The 15,000-nt window shown below is 37.4% G+C and overlaps 2 protein-coding genes across 2 annotated transcripts in view; both read right to left on the bottom strand.

Moving 5' to 3' along the window:
* The window catches only part of ptdss1a (phosphatidylserine synthase 1a), a 15,966-nt gene extending 9,245 nt beyond the window's left edge, over positions 1 to 6,721 (bottom strand). Inside the window, exons 1-7 of the mRNA XM_034298135.2 lie at positions 6,351 to 6,721; positions 4,831 to 4,922; positions 4,685 to 4,729; positions 4,292 to 4,416; positions 3,917 to 4,075; positions 3,099 to 3,250; positions 2,475 to 2,616 (exon numbers count right to left, since the gene is read on the bottom strand). Coding sequence (XP_034154026.1) covers positions 2,475 to 2,616; positions 3,099 to 3,250; positions 3,917 to 4,075; positions 4,292 to 4,416; positions 4,685 to 4,729; positions 4,831 to 4,922; positions 6,351 to 6,532 — 897 coding nt within the window. The 5' untranslated portion in view covers positions 6,533 to 6,721. The remainder of the gene's footprint in view (positions 1 to 2,474; positions 2,617 to 3,098; positions 3,251 to 3,916; positions 4,076 to 4,291; positions 4,417 to 4,684; positions 4,730 to 4,830; positions 4,923 to 6,350) is intronic.
* A 2,341-nt stretch (positions 6,722 to 9,062) lies between these two features.
* The window catches only part of LOC113532544 (membrane-spanning 4-domains subfamily A member 4D), a 6,418-nt gene continuing 480 nt past the window's right edge, over positions 9,063 to 15,000 (bottom strand). Inside the window, exons 2-7 of the mRNA XM_053227879.1 lie at positions 13,274 to 13,436; positions 11,933 to 12,049; positions 11,544 to 11,600; positions 11,304 to 11,393; positions 10,859 to 10,984; positions 9,063 to 9,701 (exon numbers count right to left, since the gene is read on the bottom strand). Of these exons, the coding sequence (XP_053083854.1) occupies positions 9,672 to 9,701; positions 10,859 to 10,984; positions 11,304 to 11,393; positions 11,544 to 11,600; positions 11,933 to 12,049; positions 13,274 to 13,432 (579 nt within the window). The 5' untranslated portion in view covers positions 13,433 to 13,436 and the 3' untranslated portion in view covers positions 9,063 to 9,671. The remainder of the gene's footprint in view (positions 9,702 to 10,858; positions 10,985 to 11,303; positions 11,394 to 11,543; positions 11,601 to 11,932; positions 12,050 to 13,273; positions 13,437 to 15,000) is intronic.

Genomic DNA, 15,000 nt, shown 5'->3' on the forward strand with positions numbered 1-15,000 from the left:
CACACACACAACACACACACAGAACACACAGCATACAGAGTGTATATACACACACACACAGAACACACACACACACACAGAACACACACAACACACACACAGAACACACAGCGTACAGAGTGTATACACACATAGTATAAATACAGCACACACACACAACTCACTACACAAAAACATACACACACACACACACACACACACACACACACACAGAGAACACACAGCATACAGAGTGTATATACACACACACACACACACACACACACCACACACACAGAACACACAGCATACAGAGTGTATACACACACACACAGAACACACACAACACACACACAGAACACACAGCGTACAGAGTGTATACACACACACACACACACACACACACACCACACACACAGAACACACAGCATACAGAGTGTATACACACACACACAGAACACACACAACACACACACAGAACACACAGCGTACAGAGTGTATACACACACAGTATAAATAGAGCACACACACACACACACCCACCTCACTACACAAAAACATACACACACACACACACAGAACACAAAGCACACAGAGTGTATACACACACACACACACACACACACACACACACATATATCACTACACACACATACACAGTATAAAGAGTGTATACACACACACACACACACACACATCACTACACGCACACACAACACACACACACACAGACCACAGCATACAGAGTACACAGTATAAAGAGAGCACACACACACACACACACACACACCTCACTACACAAAAACATACACACACACACACAGAACACACAGCGTACAGAGTGTATACACACACACACACACACACATCACTACACACAGTATAAAGAGTTCACACACACACACCTCACTACACAAAAACACACACACACAGACACACACACATCACCACACGCACACACAGAACACACAGCGTACAGAGTGCAAACACACACCACAACACACACACACACACACACACATATCACCACACAACCAGAACACACAGCATACAGAGTACACACACACACACACACACACAGCATACAGAGTACACACACACACAGCATACAGAGTACACACACACACACCACTACACACATCACACAGCATACACATCACACACTGTACAGAGTACGTACACACACACACACACATCACCACACATCCACTCAATTATATATATCCGTCTGTCTGTTCATCCATCTATCCATCATTCCATCATCTATCCATAACGCTATTTATCTATCTATCTACCTACCTCTCAATCCATCACCCTTCTATCTGTCTATCCATCCATCCATCTCTGTCCATCTATCTGCCCATCCACCTATCTATCTATCTATCTATCTATCTATCTATCTATCTATCCACACATCTATGTATTCGTCTATCCATCCATCTATTTATCCATCTATCCATTCATCCACGTCTATCCATCTATCTGTCTGTCCATCCATCTATCCACTTCTAATCATTCATCTATTCCCATTTATTCATCCATCAAAATAATATTTTCATAAGGACACTTTAAAATTAAGACAAAACCCGAAAGAAATTCTGCTTCCCATCAATTTTTGTTTTATTGGACAAAACTAACATGACCATTTAAAAACTTACACTTATCTTCCTGCAATGACATCATCATCATCATCATCAGGTGATAACATAACAATAATAATAATAATAATAATAAATATATCTTATTTTAGGAGAAATGACTAATGTTCTACTGTATCAGAAGGCGTTATATTTAAACTCAGCCTGTGATCATGTAAATTATCTCATCGGATTCGTTCATGTGTTGAACGGCGAGGTGTCTGGGGGCTTCATTACCATCTAATCTAATCTAATCAGCTTCTCAGGAGGCAACACACACACACACACACACACACACACACACCGCTGCTCCCTCTCTCCCATCCCAGCTGTGTAATTACTACTAAAGAATCCCAGAGAGAGCAAAGACACAGCGAGAGTGAGACGCTTTATCCCCTGAAAGTAAGACTTAGACTGACGTATTTTTATTTTTAAAAGCTTTGGCAGACTTGAATGGATTCTGTTCTACACTTAAAATAAACCGAAAAATAAACTGAATGAGTGACTAAAAACAGCGTCATCATATGAGTTTCTTATCCACTCGTAATTTCACTCTTATACAGCACAGTTTTTTTTTTATTTTATTTTTTTTTTACTTCCAACAGAAGATGTCTGAGTCAAACAAATGTCTAATCTAGCAAGCTAACATCGCCTCGCCTGGACATTCAAAGAAAAACGTAGCTCAGTATGTCGTGGTACGTTATTCACATTTCAAGCTTGTGTAATTTCTGATAAAATTACTGCGCACTTCATTTCACCAGTCATCGAGTGATTAATGAGTTTATCATTGCCCCTTTAAGCGTCACAGTACGTGTGGGATTGTGGGAAGGCGTCGTTTAACACGCTCCTGAGTCTCACCTGCCAGATGATCATGAACAGGTAAACTCCAGTTACTCTCTGGAACGAGGATTTGGGGTCGAACCAGTGCACGTAGGTCCAACTGGCCGGAGTGAACTGCAGCACAGCGCGCTTGATCTTCCCCGTGGTGGTGTGGATGTCCCTACACAACACACACACACACACACACACACACCCATGATTAAAGTCAAGTCATGCAGGTTTTTAATTGTCATTCCTCTATATACTTCTTTTCTTCAAAAGTCTTTACGAGTCACATCATTAAAACCGTCCCTGTGACGTCTCATCCACAGCGTTAGTGTAAAGTAACGCGTCATGGATCTGTACTGACTGAAAGGTCACGTGACCAGACATGCAAACTGTCTCGCTGACCCGGAGCTCTGTAAAGGCAGTGAGACACTTTGCAAGTCGATGTGAATTCAAATGTCGCGTCTGGAACGACCGTAGCGCTTAAACATCTCACTTCATTTTGGGTTACTATTAGCCTCCAGCCATTGACGTATCGCTAATCACGTTTTATAATAACGAGGAAAAAGAAACAACGTCATAATGTACACTTCAGGCACGCTTGTACAGCGTTTATATTTCGACAGAACGTTTTACGGAAGTGGTGTGTGAACGCACTTGATGCTGGCCCAGTGGTACGTGCGCATCTCCAGGAAGCGGCACACGGTCATGCCGAGCCAGATCCCTCCGCCGTTACAGAGCAGGATGTCCAGGATCACCTGATCCCACCAGCACTCCGCGAAGTTGGGCAGGAGATGCATGAAGAAGAGCTGCGGAGAAGAGAAACACACATTTCCTGTATTTTTGTACTGTTTTAACACTCTTTTATTGATTTCTCCTCACGAAACTGAACATAAGTGCAACACAAAGGCATAAATGTGTTGAGTGGGTGGGTTTTAATCTGGTTTCGGGTCCATGTCCAGGGTATTGGCTGTAATTAAAGTCATGCCATAACTTGCTAAAGCTTAAAGTAATGAAACTTTATAGAAGTCAAGAGGGGGAATCCTTGTGGAATGGCAGGGTGCTGCTGTGCCCTCTTACTTTTGCAACATTTTCACAAAAGTAGTACAAAGGATTTGTAGAAAAGCCTCTTTAAAGCAAACAATAAACTCCACTGTAAGAAATGTAGGTCAGAGAAAAACATTACAGAAGATTTGATATGTTACGGCCTGCTACATTTAACCTGACAAATCAATGGCGTGACATGTGACGCGAGATTAATAATTAATTGAACCGGTTTTAAAGTGTTGATAAAAGCTATAAAAATTAAACGTGGCCCTTTCTTTAGTTTCATGTCAGTTTAAGTCTTTCCAAAGAGGAGCTCTCAGTCTGCAGATGAGCTAAAAAGAACATTTTGGATGCGTCACGCCACAGAGCGCACCACGCGAATCAATTTATTACACTACAGTCATTCAGGGCTCTAGGGGGCGCTGTACCTCAGTGAGTTCCCACGTGATGCTGATGGTCCAGCAGAGACCGTAGCTGCGGATCAGCAGGGCCTTCATGCCCCAACCCCAGAAATGGCTGAACGCGAAGATGTCGAAATGACTCAGAATTCGTTCCCACGTGATCACGTGACAGTTCACGGCATACTCCTGAAAAAAAAAGCGAGCCAGCCAGGAGGGATAAAAGTGCGAAATGAGACAAGATACAAGCAAATACATATTACATAAAAGCATCATGATATCTAAATAAACATCTCATGATATTTGAAATTCTTCTTTTTTGCAAAATACATATTTAAAATATGAAACTACTCAACAGACTCGCCGGAGAATAAATCAAAACACGCAGCGACACGTATACAATACCATGATGTCAGCTTCCCGCTTGGCATAGCGGAGGTTTGGGTCCAGCCAGTACATGAGACCCTTCACCTGCTCCCAGTTCAGGAAGATGATGAAGACCAGAAACAGGAAGTAGAGCACGCTCAAACCTGTCAGCCAATCAGAAGACCAGCTTTAGTTTGTCCATTAAAGGTGGTTATTTTACACTGGAGCAAAATAACTACATACAACTACGTATAGGAGATCCGTGGCTCGTGCTCATGTTTGAGAACTGAAATTAAGAGTACAGTCTGAAGGAAGTACACTAACGTGATCAGGTGACATTTCAACTTATACTTACAAAAAAAAACAAAAAACAAACCAAAAAAAAAAGCGGGCGAGCCAGCCAGGAGGGACTAATAAAGCAAAGCTGCTTACCAAACACTATTCTCCATATTGCTGGGTGTGGCCTTGTGAACGGACCTGTGAAGGAAGAAAGCAGGGATCACACTTCCAAACTTCTAAACTTCAGAAATGCCTATTTAGCACATTAACTAGATATTTCCACAGTGGAAAGTTCTTACCGTTTGGGAAGGCAAGGACACTGATGACCGAGAAAAAGAAGATGATCACTATAAGACCTACACGCAGATTACTGTCAGGATTCCCATCATATCTGTAAACAAAACACAAAACATTAAAACAAAATTAGCTTAGCTGATGTCAACACCATACAGCTCAGCAGGACCAAACGTCCTATATCTTTCCACAGGCTGTTACTAAAGACGATGCAGTTTGGGACGTAGCCATAATTTTTTTTTCTTATTCCAAACCGATAAACTTTCCCTGTCATAGTTAAATGCTTAGCTAGCTAGCTAGCTATTTCCACTTGCTAAAATGCCTATGCTACAGCTGCTACTATTCTGACGCATTAGTTAGAAAGTTAGTATGAAGTTTAAAACACATCAAATCTAACAGGATATCACTTTGCTAAATACCGCACACCTCGAATAAACTCGTTAATGGAAAACATAACAATGCAGGTAGTCACAGCTAACTTTGTAATGTACCACTTCCCACAATGCAGTGCGGTTATTACATTTTCAATATAACTGCTGGAAAAGAAGGTGAAGAAGCTAACAGAGGCATCAACTATACATATAAACATCATAGTTTTACCTCAGAATACCTGAAATACCTATCCCTTAGCTCACTTATAGCTAACTGACAATTATTTGGAAGGGTTAATTATTCTATTAGTCGTCCTGTTTTTAATTAGTTATTGTGGCAATGATAGATATTAGCAAATTCATATATTTTATATTAATATTTTCCCTCTATGCCTCGTTTATTTGATACAAAACCTGAGACTTGCTAGCTGCTTATGCTAATTGGGCCATTAGTGTATTTACATTGTACTTCTACTCAGAAATTGATGAAATGTTTGTTGTTGTTGTTGTTTTGGCTGCTTTAAATATTTTTTTTCTGTCACATCACTGCATTAGTTTCGAGTGTTAGTATTCTGAGTCACAGTAATTGTGAAAATCCTGGGGAAAAAAAAAGAAAAAGAAAAGAAAAAGCCACCTGAGGTAAATTCTCTGATGGAGCACAGAGGAATGGGGCTGACAGGTGGTCACGTGACCGCCTATTCGCCATACTATTGGCTAATGATGATAAGCCCCGCCCAACTGCATACTACACTATATATATATGCTTTATTTATTTGTTTGTTTGTTTGTTTATTATGTAGAGTAGAGTGCAGTGTAGAAGTATGTATACACAGCCCGCAAATTTGAAATGTACAACAACACGGAAGTTACAATAACGCTCAGAATACCCGGATGTACACCATCGCATAGCACGCGCTAGTCTGCGCCACAGATGCCAAAGAACGTTTTCCTGTATCCTTGCTGTGCGCGCGCGTGCACAGAACTCAAGCACGCGGTTCAAAAATATATGTGTACATACATAACGGTCACTTTTTAAAAATTTAAAATTCCAAAAAAAAAATAATAATAATAACGGACGCTGATGTTGCAGGCTACAGCAGCCATTTTATTTAGATTGTAGCATCCTTCCTGTGTGAAGGCTTTTAGACGCTCACCTCGTAAAGGCGAAGTACATGAGGCTGAGCACGGTGCAGGTCAGCAGGGTGATGGTGTGAGGTTTGTAGAAGAACTCGATGGTGATGTCCTCCACCTGCTGCTCGTTGATCATGCGGAAATGTGTGCGGTAACGGCCATCGTCCTTGCTCAGAGTGCGGGACCTGTACACGGACGCCGCCATTACTGGAGCACAGAAACCCCCCTCCTCTTTCTCTTTCTCTCTCTCTCTCTCTCTCTATGACCAACGCGGATCTCCGGCTCGAGCCCAAATCTCTTCCTACAGGATGGGAAGTGCACTAGATAGAATGGATGCTCTTCTCATGACTTATGAACTTAAATAAAGTGTAAAGATACTGAAACTATGTTCAGAGAAACGTAATGAATAGGGATGAAGGGATCAGGGTTTCATAAACCCCATAAGAGACAACATTTATGGCAGAAGGAGGCAGGGCTGTGTCTCAAATCAACCTCTAGGGTGTAATTCGCACTTGTACCTGCGCACTATGTAGTAAATTCTAGAACAAATCCTAGCCAGCACGCGAGCACTCTGATCCGACGTCGTCGTTACCTTTCACTTAGCGGTTAGCTTGTTGCTATTGGAAACAAGCCGTCAAAACTAATGTACTAAATTACCCTACTACTTATGACATTATGACTTATACTTTTTTTTTTTTTATAGATAATTATTATCAAATAACACACAATAAAATGTAGTTCACAATGTAAAAGGATGAATAGGTGAATGTAGTTTTCAAACTTTCTGAAATAAAAAGAGGTTTCTCTTCAGAATTAGCCATTATGCTAGGTCTATGAAACCTTGAAAGGGATTGTCTAAACACACACACACACACACACAGAGATGGGTTGTGTTCACCATGTTTAATGAGGGAATTTAATATAAACTTAATATAATATAAAATAAACACCCCTCTTTCATGGTTTTCACTTAAACATTTTCTTTTAGCTCCGTTACCATGGTGATGTTTCTCAATATGGCGGAGCCCCATGATCATTCAGTTAGCGGTTGATGTAAAGTGTAATTTTAGTCAAAAACTAAGCTTTTTCTAAGTAAAATACGAACACATTTGAGGAAAATGTTGATATTCCCGAGAGTTTTATGTAATTTTTTTGTCACTTCGCCTTTACTTTATATAGGTGTAACCTGTGTTGTGTCCCCATCACATTTTTATTTACCTGATTTTATCCCCACAACCTTTTATGAGTTTTTAATATAATACCTCACAGCTTTTTAACAATATGCTGTACTAGAACTGTGCAAAAGTCTTAGGCACCCTCATTTTTTAATACTAATTTTGTCTTAGATGTTTATTTTATGACTTTGCATGACTGTATCAGTTACAAAAGTGGATGCATTTTACGTATATTTCCAAACATCACTTTTACAACAAGATTAAATGTTACAGAAAGTCTTGCGTGTTTGCGTGTCAAATTAGTCAGATTAGCTGATTGTGGCAGATTCTCCAAGATTCTTAGAAAAACCTACGAGTCGATGCACTGCCAAGTGTACCTCATGCTTTTATAAAGACAAAGGGTTTTCACGCCTAGGACTTTATTTAGTTTAGTTCTGTTTAGCACTTTATTTCAAATATAGAAAACATGTAATTTCATAATTTTTGAAAACATCATCTTTGCTTGCATTTCTTAACCTGTGCCCAAGATGTTTGCACAGTACTGTATCTGTATATCATGAACTAATTCCCAAAATGATAACAGTGGTGATTATACAGCCCTTAGAGGTGGGAGGAAACTGGAGAACGTGGAGGAACAACAGATACTGGGAGAGCATGCAAAACTCCATTAATTCACCTTCAGCTACAGCTTTAGCTTGGCCAGTGTCACAGTGGACCTGGTTTCAGTGAACAGGTTGTATTTATTTATTTATTTATTTATTTATTTATTTATAAGTGGTGCTGTAGATTTAAACACTGTTTAAATAGGAAGCTTATCATTTCCATGAGATGCACATAAACTGCAAACGTTTCATAAATGCTTTCAGTGCACTTTCAAATTTGGTTAGTCAGGGTTTTTTTTTTTTTTTTTAGACCCAGTCCCAAAACATTTCAAAACAAAATTACACCCATGTTATTAAACCTGACAAAATTTTCAGCTGGTAGTTTGTAATTTGTGACAGTCCAAATTTAATATTTGTACTGGTGACCATACACCTGTACAGAAAAGCCATCACATCAAACACATCTAATCACTCAGACTGCTGAGAGACAATATTTCTGACTTCTTGTTCTTGAAGTTGTTTAAAGCAGATTGCACAACATGTTTCTGAGAAGTGTGCTCAGCGACTGCATGGCTCCAGAAATAAAATTTTGCAACAGTTGATGAGTGTCTGCGTATGTACAGAATGTGTAGAGAATTGCTCTCAGTGCTCTCTTCTTTTTTTTTCTTTTGTTTCTGTTAAAGCAGAAACCATTTGTCACTATAGGCCTCTTTTAAAACCCTGCAGTAATACAACTGCTGCAACAATACCTTTCCCTTAACTGACCACAAACTAGTGCAACACACACTCACACACACACACACACACACACAGTGGTGCAGCTTCACACATAGGCTGCAGTAAGTGTTATTTTCATGAAGCAGTCAGTTAACACGTTAAACGAATAATCCGTTCCTTCGAATCTAACATGCAATAATGATATTAATACACAGTAATAATGCCGACACGGAAACACATGTAAGCACAAATTTTTTGTTGTTTATTGCTACACATTGCTTCTATGTTAAATCTTTAAGAGATTAAAATAATTCAAACTTTCTTCTGTGTTCTCTCTGTGTCTTTATCTGGACACCATCTCACTGAAAAAACATGCCGGAAATGTTGAGCTGGTCTGCACAGACATTTTCACACCTCTCCGTCCCACACACACACACACACACACACACACACACACACACGCACGTCTGTCATGTAGTCAACATACTGTTTAATACTCAGTGCCATACAAAACAACAAGAATAAAAAGATCATTTTAATAATAAAAAAAGATAAGAAAAAACTAACTGTAAATTACATAAGGTGTAAAGGAGTCATCTATTATGTTTATAATTAAAATGGTCTTTCTTTATAATAGTTCATACTTGAATTCATATATACAGTAGCTTATTAACAAGCAGCTCCTCAAAGAAACACATAAAAGCAAGTGCAAAAGCCTCGTTACACTTATTCAATGAAACTCGGATGCGAATAAACAATGAGTTGTTCAAGAGACGGAACAAAGACGCGACTTATCTGAGGTCAAAGGTCGCTAAACATTTGCCTTATTCCAGTTTCAGTCCATCACAGCTCACATGTCCTGCTTTAGTGTGATCATGGGCTGAAGAGAAAAGCAGGACAAAAGGATTTTCATGAATAATAGACATGTATAGATAATATAGCTGTCTTTTAAGAGACATTATTTTGGACAAATGGGTCTGAAAAGAGCACTACATGTCCTTCTCAGTTCATAAATCTACAGTAATGTAGCACTGTTGTACAATACTCTGATAAAATTGTATACAATAGTTGAATATCTCTGCATGCTGTGTGTAATATTAGTAATATAAATGATAATATCTCAGTATAAGGATATTTTATGACATGTTTATATGAACACTTCTCTGTCTGACGGTTTCTGTTTCATCTACACCAAGCACTTTATCAGTACACAGGAAAATCATGCTTTAATCTGAGGTTCTCTGATTTTATCTGATTTTGCTGCACATTTGCTAAGCACTTTTTTTTCTTTTGCACTATATTCACATGTAATATGTACCTAATGTTTTATTTTCTAACATATACTTATTTCCTGTGTTCTTGTCTTACATTTTCAACAGTCCACATGATCCCATTTTTTTATTTAATCATGCTTTATGGATAATTAAGTAATTAAACAATAAAATAATTGACTAAATACTTGAATAATACACTCTAAGAAATTAAGAAGCTAAGAACATCTCACCGTTTGAAGAACGATCGAAGAACCTTTTTGTTTTTTCTAGGAGTGTAGCTTCCTAAAGAGCTTCTACACTCTCTAGTAATCTAGTACATCTAGAACCCTTAAGAGTTCTTCAGCTGTCCCTTTAAATGTTCTGTGCAGAACCCAAGACAGAATGTTTCCCTATCAGAAAGCTTTCTTTAAAAAGTAGAACACTTTGTTGAAAGCTAACCCTTAATTATCCAATGAACAGACTCCAAATTATTGTTCATTATTTTCTTCTTAATTTTTATTCTTGAACCTGTCAGGAGTTTAACATTTATCTCTTGGTACTTGGTACATTCTTAGAAATAGGGGTTCTTCGAGGGTTCTTCGGATAATTAAGGGTTCTTATCCTACTAAAAGAGAAACTGTTATAAAGCTCTGTAGTAAAGTCTCTCTGTTTAGAGTGTTTTTTAATACTTCCTGTATTTCTGTTCCTGGTTCCTAGTTTTTGTAGAATCATAAATAAGGTCTGTGTGTGTTTTAAATGAAAGTAAATGATTTTTGTACATTACCAGGCTGTTGAAATGAGCTCGGCACACGGCTTTACTCTCCCAGTAGATCAGAATCGCAGAGAGGAGAAACTCAAACCCGTGCAATACTGCGATCACCACACCCAGTCCTACACGCACATTATATGTCTGCGCAGAGGATGAATAAAACAGGGAGGGAAGGGAAGATACAAATAAATGATATTAATCAGAAATTCTTCTTTGTTGTAGTGTGCTGATTACAGAACTGACCATGCAACATTAATGATCATGTCACACAAACACTACTTTAAAACAAGCTCTATAAAGAGATGGAAAAAAGAGAAAATGAGAGAAACTGTTTCTACGTTATACTGAAGGCTCAGAGCGATCGTCTTAACAAGCCCACTCAGCATATACTGTGATGTACTGAAATCGCTATATATGTAATTGGACATGAGTGTCAGTGAGCATTATTAATAATAATTACCCGATAAGGTACAGTTTCGACCACACACAAGGTGATAGTGATAACTGCTAAGCAAAGGCCAATGATGTTGAAGATGAACGACGCCTTCATCTGTTTTCAAAGACAAATACAACATTTATCAATTTCCATGCAAACTGACTGATGATTGGCACTTAAAGAAAAAAACAAGCTTTCGATCAAATCCATAACCAAATCATTAGAAAGTATAGAGAGTGAGATTGGAGTACATGGAGTACGTACCATGGGCATTAATGGAGTGTGTCCAGCGGTAATCGCCAGACTGCCACACAGTATATACTGGAAAGAAAATTGTTGTATATGAAACAATACAAAAGAATCAAAACAAATTTGCAATTGGCTAATAAAGTGACTCGGATAGTTTAACATTTCCTTCCACATTTCCTTCTGCTCTATAAAGCCATAATTCAAATAAATGTCTGTTTCTTAAGTTCAGCTGTTCACTCACTAGCGGTGAAGAACTGGCTATAAACATAATTAATGTTATTGTTTAAACTAATATCATTAAGTTGTTCATATATACTGTATATTTTTTGTTAACAAATTCTTCAAAGTAGAATCAGAGTGAAAGAAGTGAACGAGGTTTTTTATTATAAACACCACTGTCTCACCAGGATGCTGGGAACAATGTAGATAGGAGTAATCACAGCAACAGGAACTCTGTCAAGCCAGCCGATGATGATTCCTCCCAAACACAGGATAAAAACTGCAGTGACGATCTGAGCCGCCTTAAACACAAGACAACGAACAAACACAACTGTAACAGTACTTATTATAGCAGATATGATGTTTTATGAAAGTCATGTAAGATAAGGACATAGGTATAAAATATATACAAGAGGATATAAACAAGTATAAAACTAAAGAGAAGACATACCTTATATAATGATACTATACAGAACTGTGCTTAAACACAGGTTTAAATATAATAAGTATTTATAAAACATGCAAACAGAGTTAGTAACAGAGCGTACAGTGTCTTTCACATGAGCAAAGCAGCATGCGTTGTCCGGTTTTGTCATGAATATGCGATCTGATGCGAAACGCGGGGCGGAGTCAATGCAAATGAATTCACTTAGCATGTGCAAGGTGATTTAATAAAACGGAAAGTTTAACAGTGATTGCATGTGTGAATGAATATGCCCTGAGAGCATGTATTAAATTTGCAGAAGATCATTTCCTCTAAATGAACAACAATAACAACAATTCGACCATTTATTAAATGTTAATAATGATCTGTTTGACAAGATTATGCCTCAGTATCTCAAAATGGTGACGTAATTTTACTCACATTGTTTTAATACATGTATTTCCTTGCCTCTGGAGTGCTACCCTTGTCTATTTGTACCTTTAATATGCATCCTTCACCTGGAAATGTGGATCGAGTGTACCATTAAAGGTGATTTAAGGTACACAATGGACCGTATTTCATTTTTTAGAGTCAATATTTGCTGCACGTTCACACCTGATCCCAGCTTTTAGATAGACACAATGAAAAAAAATGTAATTCACATGTACCCTATGAACAGAACACACACTATTTATGTTCATTGTATTTTGTACAGTTTTTCAACACATCTCCACGCCTTTAACCTCCATTATATCTATGTCTATATATATATATATATATATATATGTATGTGTGGCAAGGTTGAGTTTCATTTTGACTCTTCAAGGAGTTAGTTAGAAATCTGAACTCACCACTTAACAAACATCGCACACAAACGCCTATTTCAAACGTGCTATTTTCTTCATGACTAGCGTGTGTTCTGGGTATTTAGCACTCTCACAAATCTTTCTATTTTTAATCACTATGGTTGTAATTCAGTTTCGAGATCTTCAGGTGTGTCTCTGTGCATAGATTACATTCTGATTCACTTCTATGTGACTTTGGTCAAATCAGTAAATGTAAATGTAACGACTGAAAAGGAAAATGTTGTGAGTCCTCCTACCCCGAGTGCTTTGGGGTGACCCCGCTGAAACACTTTGTAGGTGTCCTTGAACCTGCAGGTGAATTTGTCGGGCATGAGCTGTCCCTCTCTGGCGTCCCTGATGCTGCAGAGAGGGATAGTGATGACCATGCAGTCATCCGGTTTGAACGTGTACCTCATGGTTCTGGAGGAAAGTGAAGGGAGTGAAAGTGAATTCATCTCATCTCATATAGAGTGGGATACAATGACAAGCGTCCAGAAACACTACACTTATCTGCACACAGCACGACGAAAAGTACTTTATGTATATTTTAGACATGGCGCTTTTTTCTTTTCCGATACACATCCCGAAACCTTGAGTATCAGCTGATATCAATATCCATCTGATATATTTTTCTTTAAAAACTACTAAGCTTTAAAATGATTTTTTTTTAAACTGAAGCATTTACAAAAGACGGGAAAAATACATAAGATAAAATCATTGCAAATATAAGTATAAATATAGTAAAAATCAATCTTAACAAAAAACACACAATCAGTTCTCTCTATGTGTAAACATTTCCAGGTCCAAAAAAAGAAAAAAAATCTTTTCCAAATCCAATTCCAATCTTTTGGGTTTGAATTAAAGATAGATAATTAATGAAAGGCTGCATGATGTTAATTCTATTCCTGTTCTTTTAGCTGACATATGGGCTTCTTAATAAAGTGAAGTTGTGGAATATATGCGTAGTGCTTTATAACGGTGTTATAAATGTGGAAAGTAATTCAATTAGCTGATATATGAGCTTCTTATGTAAGTAAATGATTCACTTTAAAAGGTGTTTCTTAATAGTTTTGAATGAAAATGAACCTCGACCATTTTTATGCTCCTGTATGCAAACATGAAAAATACATTAATGTCAAATGACGGATACATATTTCATAAAAGAGTCCTAAAGCTACATATATGTGCTGTTATTAATTTGTAATATATACAGAAATTTGACATATAATGTTAATTGAAGTTTCTTCACTCGTCTCTTTCTCACGTTAAGACGAAGGCGCATCAAACCTACTTATTTACATTAATGTCTCGCACTTCAGGATCATGAAGATCTTTACGAAAGTGAATGTGGAATTTGCAAAGAGAGAGAAAAGGAAGTGAGTATAAAATGTGCAATGTGGACGAAAATTGCGTACATTTTTATCCTGCAAAAATGGGAAGCTGTAATTCAACTGAATCAAACTGGGCACACATTTAGTTTAATAAATCTAGACATGCATAGACACATGTTCTAAATCCTATATACAATATAATTAAATATATATTATGTGTAATATAAACATAATTGGAACATAATTGTGAGAACCCTGTTGGAGCAACTTGTTAAATAAATGCACTTAAAATAAACAATATTAAACGAATATAAATAGTAAGCTATGAAGCATAAAGTAATTAAAACTAGACATAGACCTTATGTCATTTATGTGAAATATATATATATATATATATATATATATACACACACACACATATCATATATGTGTGCGTGCATGTGTGTGTGCGCGCCATTTTTTAATGTATATAATAAGACTCCAAAATAAATATAAATATGAATATGAAAAAATAGTAAGCTACATGTAAATTTAATAAAACTGGACAAATGTAGACCATCTAAGTCTTATATATATAATTAAATATATACATCTTCTATTAATTTGTGTAATATAAATATAACATAATAATCATGAGCACAATTTTGATTTAA

Source organism: Pangasianodon hypophthalmus, chromosome 22 (assembly GCF_027358585.1).
Source record: "Pangasianodon hypophthalmus isolate fPanHyp1 chromosome 22, fPanHyp1.pri, whole genome shotgun sequence".
In the NCBI taxonomy this organism is placed as follows: domain Eukaryota; kingdom Metazoa; phylum Chordata; class Actinopteri; order Siluriformes; family Pangasiidae; genus Pangasianodon; species Pangasianodon hypophthalmus.